This window comes from Mus caroli, unplaced genomic scaffold, assembly GCF_978045245.1.
Source record: "Mus caroli unplaced genomic scaffold, Mus_caroli_1 scaffold_10, whole genome shotgun sequence".
Lineage (NCBI taxonomy): Eukaryota > Metazoa > Chordata > Mammalia > Rodentia > Muridae > Mus > Mus caroli.
This window is the reverse complement of record NW_028227265.1, coordinates 95,271,747-95,282,692: the sequence shown is the minus strand read 5'-3', so window position 1 is coordinate 95,282,692 and position 10,946 is coordinate 95,271,747. Positions and strand designations below refer to the sequence as shown.

Genomic DNA, 10,946 nt, shown 5'->3' with positions numbered 1-10,946 from the left:
GTCAACCAGGGTTACTAAAGACAGGGCGAGGTGTCCAAGGACTTTCTCCTTTATCTTTTAAGACCATCAGGGCTTCTTATCTTGTAGGAAAAGTTGGTCGTTAAAGAGCCAAGAAATCCCTTTAAATACTCCAAACCTGTAAAACTGGATAGCTAATTTCCTTCCTTCAAGAGCCAGTTCCTGTCAGAGAGAGGGAACATGGCCGGAAGTCAAGTGACTCTGTGATAGAAGCCAGTCTGCTGGACAGAGCAGTTAGGGTGGGAGGCCTGGGTGGGACTGCAAGAAAGATCTAGTTCCCAAGCAAGGCCTTAGGGCAGTGGTTCTCAACTTCCTGATGCTGCCACCCTTTAATACAGTTCTTCATGTTGTGATGGCCACCAATTATAAAATCATTTCATTGCTACTTCATAACTAATTTTGTTAGTTATGAATCATGATGTAAATATCTGATATGCAGGATTTCTGTTGTGCTACCCTGTAAAAGGGTCCTTCAACTTTCCCACCAAGGGTCAAGACCACCAGGTTGAGAATCAATTCCTTAGGAGGTTAGGCCAAGTGACCTGGGAAGGACAGGCTCTCTGACTTGGGAATTCTAAGATCAGGAGTTCACTTAGGTCATCTGAAGACTGTTTAAAGTGAAGTCCCCAAAGACTTACGACCTTCAGACGACCTAGACTTCCTTTCTGGGCCAGAGCGAGACCCAGTCTCAATATTGACTGATCGGATATAGGGAAAGTGGCAGCCCCATTAAAATTCCCCCGCCATAGGCACTACCCGAGCAACTCCCCTCTAGGAACCCTATTATGGTGGTCAGAGGGCCCTTGTAAAGCACTTTCACATGTGTATATGATCTCCACTCCCTTCCCGGCTGCTGGCCTGGCAGCCCACTAGAGTGGAGGAGTTATAGCTAGGAGCAGCCCCTTGTGGTCATGGTTTATATCCCGAAGGTGAGCCATGGAGTTAACTGGAGATATAGTTGCCCTTGAAGGCCAGGCCTAAGTTTCCATTTCTGACTTACAGGTTGAAAGGCAATAAGCACAGGAAATAAGTTCTTTATCCTTTGATGTTTATTTATTTATTTATCTTTATTTTTGTTTTTTTTTTCAAGACAGGGTTTCTTTGTATAACAGCCCTGGCTGTCTTGAAACTCCATTTGTAGATCAGGTTGGCCTCAAACTCAAAAGAGAGCTGCCTGCCTCTGCCTTCTTAGTGTCTGTGATTAAAGGCGTGCAGCAGCAAACCGGGCTGATATTTATTTATTTGTTTATTTATTTAGTTAGTGCTAGGAATCGACATGTTGTTTAATAAAGCACTCTACCACTGAGCTACACAACCCCAATCTTAGGAAGTATATTATTAAATAAGACCTTTAAGAAATCTGTTATGAAATTACTTACATTCAACAGGACATAGGAAAAACAGGCCGAAATTCATTGGTATATGTTATGATTTGGGGGGGAGGGGTTGGCTTTTTGAGGCAGGGTTTCTCCAGGACAGCTATGGCTGTCCTGGAACTCACTCTGTAGACCAGGCTGGCCTCGAACTCAGAAATCCGCCTGCCTCTGCCTCCCAAGTGCTGGGATTATAGGCATGCGTTACCACTGCCTGGCATGTTATGACATTTTATCCAGAAGATGCCCAATGCCTTGGAGAGGCCCAGACTGACCATCTGATTCATATGTCATGTCCCGGTTCCACTTTTGGACATATGCAGGAGGTACAGTGAAAACCTGGCCCCTTCTGTGTGGAATTAAGTTCTGGATAAAACTTGGGTCGTCTGAACCTGGTTCTTTACCTACAGAGGTGCTGTGGCCATTATGGTACTTGCATGAAGATGGGGCTACTAGCTAGGAGGGCCTGAGAGGAAAACATTTTAAGGCAGCTTTCCCTACACACTGAGAAATAAGAGCTCTCTCTCTCTCTCTCTCTCTCTCTCTCTCTCTCTCTCTGCATGTGCATTTCATACCTGTAATCCCAGCATATGGGGAGTGGGAAGTCTGAGGTGGGAAGATTACCGTGAGTTCGAGGCCAGCCTGGGTTACAAAGTGGGGACTACCTCCCGCCCCCTGTGACAATATAACCAGACCCAGTAAGTTTACATCATGATCAGAAAGGTCACATGGGCCCCTTTGGACCTTCTCTAAACGGACACGCTTTTAAAAAAATGAGCACACAGTACTACTCGGTTCTCTTCTGTGAAGTGCGGGTCATGGCCTCTAAAGCTCACTAGAAGCCAGTGTCTGGGCAGGAGTATCGCTGCCAGCACCCTCTGGAACCACCCATGGGCATGTGGCAGTGTTCCCAAGGGAATGCCTAGTCTGAATGTGCAGGCGCTCCTGATGGTAAGTCTGGCTTCAAGCTGGCCACGGTGAATGCTGGCCCCTGTCCTTAACCTGCCTGTGAGACCCCAGGTGGCTGTGTGCTGTGTGTGTTAACTCTGGTGCACTTCACACGTTCTACAGGGGCTGCTCGACGCACAGGAAGTAAGTGCCCTCTGTTTGGGGTATTTCAGTTCTTAGTAACTCAGGATTCATCCAAAAGGCTTTAACAGCGAGCGGCATGGCCAGGCGAGGCAAGGACTTTTCAGTTTCTTCCTCTATGTGGGTAACAACTCACCTGTACTCACCTGTGACCTTCCTGCACAGCCCCCCTCCCTTTGTCCTCATAGAAACCAGCCGCAGCTTCCCAAAGACAAAAGGTGCCTGGATCAGGAACTCTGTGCCAGGGGAGATTAATCACTTACCGAGTAGGAGCAGGGGGCTGTGACAGAGGTCAGAGGAGGGCGGAAGTAGGGTGGGCGCACAGTTGATGACTCAGAAGGCTGGGATGGAATCTGTCTGCAGAGTCCAGAAAGGACCTTCAGGCCAGCGGGTCCTGTACCCTCTCTATGAAGGGAAGGGTGGGAACTTTTTCTTCTGCCGGGAGGCTGTCTGGAGAGTCCTGCATTGTGACCTTGGAATCTGGGCTGCCGTGCCCCACCCCCTTTATTTTTTTAAGTGAGACAGGTTGTGCCTGTTTCCTGGGTGGAAAGCATTTTGTCAGGGACTACTGTTCACTTTTTTTTTTTTTTTTAAGTTTTGATTGCTTAAAAGGATGTTAATAAACAAATGGGGGGTTAAAAATTTGAAGTCTGTAAGCACACCTAAGGGCAAATGAGCTTTGCTAATGAAGGTGTAGACTGTGGGCCAGAGTTTCTTGGTAGGAACCAAGGGCTTTTGGTGACAGACCTTTATTGCTTCTTGATCCCTCAGATTCTCATCCCAGCCTTTTCGGCCTGCTTTAAGAAGAAGGATTTATAATGGGAGGGAGAGGGAGTCCTGCCCCTTGGGTGCTGTGGCCACTGAGCCCATGAATATCCATAGCTGGCATCACCAGGTCTGCAGGCTTTTCTGCCTCGGGAGGCTGGTCATTGTGACTCAGCAGGAAGAACTTTGACCACAGAGATATCCTTTTATATCCGGAGGGAGCGGGCAGAGAGCAAGCCAAACCTCCGGTCAGAGAGGAAAAAATGGGTTCCCTGCTTCTGAAAGCCCTGTGATGTGGCCGAGAGTTCTTTATCTTAGAAGCAGCAGGAAGCAGTTTTCTAGGGTCGGGATTTAGGGGCCTGGCACTTGACTAAACTGGTCACATGTCACCCCTTTAGTTGAACAGCTGGAAGGCACAGTGCCAGAGGTGACTTTCTAGCGGGGCCGGGCACAGAGAAGGAGCGAGCCACCTACATACGCACCTACCCTTTTAGCCCATTGTGTGGGTACCTCTGTGAGAGTGGTTGATTGATCCCTGACGGGTAGGATGTTTTTGAATTGCTAATAGTTTCTAGTCCTGGAGGTTCCTACTGTTCTACATCTTGGCCTCAGATCTTTGTGGAACAGCACCCAGCTGTACCAGACAACTGGCACTATCTTTGTCACAAAACCCTTCCTTCCACAGAAGACACAATGATAACCTTTGCCAGGCTCCTCATCCACACTCAGGTCATAAAAACCCTTCCTTGCTCCAACCTGTGTGGCAGGGTTGGCTTGTGTGTTGGAAGTCATTTTCCTCTTGTTTGTGATCCTGTTGGTAAAGACAGTGCTTGTGGTGTCTGCTCCAACTGAAGGAAGGGCTCCTGGCAGGGTATTCTTAGTCCCCACCTCGGATTCTTTCCCGCATCAGAAGGGACTGGTGATGGCAGGAATCCTCACTAGGCCAGAGGAGGACACATCTGGTTTGCTGGCTGTCTAAGTGCTAAGTGCTCATGGGTCCCTCTTTGTACGTGGTGGTACTCTAGAAAACCCTTCTGGCACATCCGTGTGTACATTTTTCTTTGTGTATTTTTATCTCTGCCCGGAAAGTCCCTAGCATCCTTTCTTCCTTGATACTGTCCTCTGTTCTCCGACCCAACAAACCTCTGAGAAAATGCTCCGGCCGTCATTATCTCTAGACCCACAGCGCCACCTAGTGGCGTAAGCTCCCCTTAGCCTGGTGGGATTGTTCCTCCTTTCTTTCTGGCTCCGCGTCTCCACTAAACAGAAACGCTTTTCTTCTTTACAGGTGGCTATGAGAGGTTTTCTTCTGAATACCCAGAATTCTGCTCTAAAACCAAGACCCTGGCCGCCATCCCACCCCCTGTACCTCCCAGCACCAATGAGTCCTTGGATCTGGGCTGCAGCTCCTGTGGGACCCCACTGCACGACCAGGTATGTGTGCCCCAGTTCAGTGCAGTGCAGGAGAACACGAAGGAACCGCCTGAGCTACTCTACATACATACATACATACATACATACATACATGCCCACCCACCCTTCCCATCCGATGGACCAGGGATGAAGAGTTCACCGCTTCTGTCCATAAAGTATCCCATCACGCTACCATCTATCTCTCCTAGCCTGAGACATCTATTCTCAGATGTGTTCATTGTAGATGTAACGCAGCCAAACAGATCCATCAGCAGTGTGAACTCCCAGTGTGGCCGAGTGTGCCTCATGGTCAGTCAGTGTACTGCCAGGGTTGTCATGGGAAGGTGGCTGGCTGGTGCCCACAAGACCAGACCAGACCTTGTCTCTGCCCCCTGGAGTTGCACTGAACTCAAGCCCGGGAAGGAAGAGCCAGAAAATCTCTGCCTGTCAGTACCCCCCCCTCCCCCAGGCCCTAGAAAGCCACTGTGGAATGTCTTCCCGTCCCTGGCTCCAGCACTTCAGCCCTGCGTCACTCATGTTTTGCCTATGTCTTTCTGCTTCTTCTTGCTGCAGGGGGGGCCCGTGGAAATCCTCCCTTTCCTCTACCTCGGCAGTGCCTACCATGCTGCCCGCAGGGACATGTTGGACGCCCTGGGGATCACGGCCCTCCTGAATGTCTCCTCAGACTGTCCCAATCACTTTGAGGGTCATTACCAGTATAAGTGCATCCCCGTCGAAGACAACCACAAGGCTGACATCAGCTCCTGGTTCATGGAAGCCATCGAGTACATCGGTATGCTGCCCTCCAACTTCAGGGGAACCAGGGGGGAACCCAGGGACTGCTGGTGGGGATTTTAGGTGTTAGGCGCAGGCTGTGACACTCCCCTTGTATTTTGTCATTGCTCTCACCAAATATTTGATTAAAAACCTAAAAACCAACTAAAGGGTGGGATTGATTGACTCTTGCAGTTTAAGAAGAATGTAGTCTGTCATTGTGGGGAAGACCTGGTGGTGACTGGTGCCCCCAGGAAGCCAAGCCAGGTTATCAACCCTCAGGGCCTGCCCCTAGCTAATCTCTTCCTCAGCATGGCTGCCCGTCCTGTAGGTTTCATGGTCTTCCCCTCTGCACCCCAACTCCCACCACAGTGTGCCTGTGGGGATTTCAACTGAAATACTAGAAAGGCCCAGGCCACTCATGGGGCGGGGGGGAGGGCACACTTGTGTGGTGGGAATTGGAAGTCATTATTGAGGCCTGGCTGGAGAGCCAGTCACTTCCTCAAATGGAAAGTGTACACGTGTGTACAAAGTAAGGCTTTTTGTATGGTGAGGAAGTCGGGAGGAAACTGGAGTCACTGTTCTCTTTGATCTGATGGCTCTGCCATGTGACTTCCCTGCTTTAAAAAAAATCTTTCTGTTGTTTAAAAGATACACGAGGTGGGGGGGGGGGGTTGGGGGGCGGCTGGAGAGATGGCATAGCGGTCAAGAGCATTCACTGCTCTTCCGAAGGTCCTGAGTTCAAATCCCAGCAACCACATGGTGGCTCACAAGCATCTGTAATGAGATCTGACGCCTTCTTCTGGTGTGTCTGAAGACAGCTACAGTGTACTTATGTATAATAATAAATCTAAAACGACAACAAAACCCACTGGGTTGAGTGGGATACCCTGTCTCTATCCTCGGTCTAGCGTAGCTGACTTTCCCATAGTAGCGCCCCTCATCCCACTGTGTGTGTGTTCGTGTTCATGACAATGTCTTGGCTTCTGTCACATGCACCTGCTAGTGGCGATTTCCTGAAGCCCACCAAGGTCCCTAATCACATGCCACTTTCTGCCCCAGACGCAGTGAAGGACTGCCGAGGGCGAGTGCTGGTTCACTGCCAGGCCGGCATCTCCCGATCAGCCACCATCTGCCTGGCCTACCTGATGATGAAGAAGCGGGTGAGGCTGGAGGAGGCTTTCGAGTTCGTCAAGCAGCGCCGGAGCATCATCTCGCCCAACTTCAGCTTCATGGGCCAGTTGCTGCAGTTCGAGTCTCAGGTGCTCACCACGTCCTGCGCCGCCGAGGCTGCCAGCCCTTCTGGGCCCCTGCGGGAGAGGGGAAAGGCCACCCCGACCCCCACCTCACAGTTCGTCTTCAGCTTCCCTGTGTCCGTGGGCGTGCACGCGGCCCCCAGTAACCTGCCGTACCTGCACAGCCCCATCACCACCTCCCCCAGCTGTTAGGACTCGTCTCTGGATGCCAAGTCCAGAGTCGGCCCCCAGCCAGTCGCCAGCCACCTGTGAACAGCGAATAGGGACTGACCAGTGGGGGACCAGGTGACCAGGCTCCGCCTCCATTTCTCCTTGGCCAACCACAGGGCCAGCTAGGATGGCAATAACGACTTTGAATACACATTAAAAACAAAAACAACTAAACACTCCAGCATAAGCAATAACGGCGGTTTCCGCTGCCAGAGAAGACTTGGTTTCTGTGTCAGTTTTTACTTTGCAGGTAGAAATTTACCTCATTATTATTATTATTATTATTTTTAAAAAAGCAATCAAGCTTGAAAGTTATGAAACCCCACAGATCCTGGCAAATGTGCGCAACCAATTTTTATTAAGTGGAGAGGGAAAGGAAAGAGGGGAAAAAATGAGTTTGCCAGGAAAGTGCCTGGTTCTGTGTGTCTGTTCCCTGTCGTTGAACTCACAGGAATTTTGTTCTAGATCCTTCTAGGCCACAGTAGTATACTTAGTCGTCAACTGGATAATCACTAACTGTTTAATGCATATTGAGAACCTCAGCATGTGTGTGCGGGAGTCTAGTGACCCTGGGAGATATTTCTGTTGAGGTCACACAGTCGAGCAGAGAAACACACAGGTGTGCGGGCAGTGAGAGGAGCGGCGGGTAGGTGGTCGCCATGGTTACCATCGCACGCAGGATGACATGCAAGGAAAAAGGTTAGTCGCTTTTGCAGCTGGCCCCTGGGCCCACTGACCCAGCCATGTGAGATTTTTCTCTCCAGCGGTCCGTTTGGCTGGGGATAGAGTGTTTTCTTCCCACTTGGCCTAGGATCTGGCTATTGGTCTGTGGTAAACGCCATCTTTACCAAGGTGCTCCTGGAAAACTGGGTGCCGTTCAGATTTTCCTGCCGTGAATCATTTGGTAAGGCCAGATCAGAACCAGATCACTGAAGATGAACTAAAAACGAATCTCCCTCTCTCGGCTACATTGGGTGTTTCAGATTTAGCAGTTTACTTGAAGTATACATACGAAGAAATTCTTGTTACAAAATCCCTGTCTGGTGAATACACTGAAACGCCCTCCCATCATCTAAGAGATGTCCTCTTAGAAATAGGACATCTTTTGAATAAAAAGATACACATATGCCTGACTTGGGCCTCCTAAAAGTCTGGAAGGGTGAGAGAAAAGAAGGTGTGGGGCTGGATGCCAGCTCCTGTTTTACTGATATTGGGTGACTTAGGAGCCATGTTGGGTTCTAACTGGGCCAACACCATTTTAAAGGAGACTTTCCAAGTGGAGGAATGGCTTTGGAGGAATAAGTGTGTTTTCTAGGGGGAATGTGAGGGGTAGGGGAGGGAACCTGTTTTGTCTGTAGTATTGGGGGACAAGTTTTGTGATGGTGTGTCAGATTAGAGGTCACTGCAGACTTGGCAGAAATTAGCTTGGTCCCCGTCCCCCCTCCCCCACACCTTGAGCAGAAATGTAACTTCAAGCCTCCATGTCACGTGGTGATGGAAAGCTTTCTCATCCAGAACCCCAGACACGCCTGGGTTCCTGGCTTTTCCTTCCATGAAATGTGAACCTGTGTTGGTAGAACTTGGATTGAGTGGCCTGTGCCAAATTCTGCCTTTGGGTGAGAAGTGAGGGGTGCCCTGCTCGCTTCCCCTACTGTCCAAGGCTTGGCTGAAGGCATAGCGGGGCCGAGCTTCCCCGATGGCGGACTGCCTTTGCCTAGTTGGATGGTCCGATATTTTTACCCCCCTGCCTTCTTGGCAGCCGTTTCATGTTTGGTGAAGAATTAGATTAAATGAGCTCTGTAGCTAGTCAAGTCCTGAGCTCTGAGAATGTTGAGGGCATCTGGAGAGCAGATAGCTTGTAGACTCCATTCACTTTCTAGATGAGTGTTTGCCAAATGTGTCCTAGTTCCCAGACTGGATCCCAACGACACAGGCATTGGGAGCTCCAAATGTCCCTCCCCTGCTTCCTAATTCAAACCTCCTATGACAGTGTCAAGGGGCTATTTATAAAGTAATTTTCTTTGTACTTGATAACAGCATGAGATCCAAAACTCTTAGAAATAGGACATTGGTTTGATTGAAAAAAAAAAGGGGGGTGGGGGGGCACACCTTAAAGCTCTCCAGAAGTTTCTGCAATAGCGCTAGTGAAGACCCTGTCATTCCTCATGGTTAGTTAGTTTCAGTATCCCATCCGTGAGCTGATTTCTGGTGATGGGAAGTTTTGGAATGTCAGAAGGCTGTTGAGTATCTGCCCAAGAGTGAGGGACACTCAGTTCTCCCTGGGGATCTTGGCTCCATCATCCATATAGTGTTTGTGAGACTGAGGGCTGAAGCACAGGCGAGCAGGTAGCTAGCAGCAGCTCTCTGCTCCATTCGCCCTGAGACCTTGTGCCCTGGTTCTTGGCTTTCAGTTCTTGGCTTCTGGGGAAGCCATGGGAAGGAATTGAGAGTCCTTGGGAAGACAGCAGGAGGAAGGGAAGATTTGGTAGTTACTCCCAAGGGGAAGGGGACTGGGCAATGGCCAAGGAAGTCTGTGGCAATAATAACAATCATATGGGTTCATCCTGTCACCTGGGTAGCCTTTAAACTCCTCATAGCTAGGTGACCCTTGACCAAATAAACCAGGACTTGTGTGGGTGGGACCCGGATGCCAATATGTTACATTGTTCCTATGGGCTGTCACTGGTACAGCCAAGTCCTGGAGACGCCATTGCTTCACTATGGTGAAAGGCAGGTCTTCTCTAGCTTGTGACACAGACGTTTCCAGTAGGGCTTTGTAATGGTGTCAGTGTGGTCTTGCTCTCCACAAGCCAGCTGAGGGATGAGGTGGTTTCTCTGAGGCAAGCCCCTGAATGAGAACCAGGTTTGTGGAGTATTGTGAGTGAGCTCAATATAGTGTCTGGATGTTGATGTTATCTCCTTAAACTTTGTCTGCAAGAAAGATGGAGAAAGTATGTGTCTGTTTTGAAGTCCTCCTCCTAGTGCCCCACCCCTTAGAGCTCACAAATCATTCAAGGGACTTCAGAAAGATAACAATGCAATACTTGTAACTTGTGTAAATAGCCCCATCTTTCTGAGTGGTGTCATTTCTACATTTGATATGCTTGTATTTCTGTAGGATGTACATTGGTTTTTTTTTTTTTTTTTTTTTTAGAAGAGTCAAACATGTCTGTTTTTATTTATTGCTTGAAAAAAGATCATTTGAAGAAAAATAAATACATTTTCAACCAGTTCTGCTTTTGTGGACTCTCACTGGCAAGCATCCTGCTGTTAGGGACCGAGCCCTTGGGTAATTCTGCCCACTTAGCACCTGCCCTGGAGACCAGTGCATGGCAGAGCCCTGGGAGGCAGGTGAGGGGGCTGGTACCTCGCAGAGCATTGGGCATCTTTTCCCTTGTAGGAAAAATAGGAGATGAAGATGAGAGATTCAAGGGGAGAGGCCGGTGTTTGCATGAGACCGTGAGCAAAGAGGGCCGTAAGAGAAGAACGTGTGAGAAATTACTACTCAGGGTCTGAGGCTCAAAGACTCAGGGGCCATTGTACTGGCTTCCTAGTCTGTTGGGACTGGAAAATAAGCAATTAAAAGCTTCAAGGCTAGAGTGAGGAAACAAGGTATGGTTTGCAAAACCACATGCTGAACCACTCATTTATCTGACTGCATTGGTATGGCTCTCCCAAACTGTAAATAGTAATACTTTCCCACTATTATAAACAGCCTTGGAGACACCAGTCTAATAAGAAAATTCAGTAATTACAAAATTATAAAAAAGTCCCTTTCCCATACAGAAATACCAGTAAACAAATTCTGTTTTTATGTATGTGAGTACTCTTCCTTCATGCACAGCAGAAGTGAATCAGATTCTATTACAGATGGCTGTGAGCCACCATGTGGTTGCCGGAAATGGAAGTCAGGACCTTTGGAAGAGCAGCCAGTGCAGTTAACTGCTGGGCAATCTCAAGAGCCCCAACAGAAATCTATTTTAAAATGAAAATGTAAAGATAAAATGCCTACAATAAACTTGTAGGGACGGGTAAGATGTGCCCATAT

The 10,946-nt window shown here is 48.9% G+C and overlaps 1 protein-coding gene across 1 annotated transcript in view; it reads left to right on the top strand.

The window, feature by feature from the left end:
* The window catches only part of Dusp4 (dual specificity phosphatase 4), a 15,093-nt gene extending 5,066 nt beyond the window's left edge, over positions 1-10,027 (top strand). Inside the window, exons 2-4 of the mRNA XM_021170252.3 lie at positions 4,534-4,679; positions 5,232-5,451; positions 6,495-10,027. Of these exons, the coding sequence (XP_021025911.1) occupies positions 4,534-4,679; positions 5,232-5,451; positions 6,495-6,880 (752 nt within the window). The 3' untranslated portion in view covers positions 6,881-10,027. The remainder of the gene's footprint in view (positions 1-4,533; positions 4,680-5,231; positions 5,452-6,494) is intronic.
* Positions 10,028-10,946: the final 919 nt, after the last annotated feature.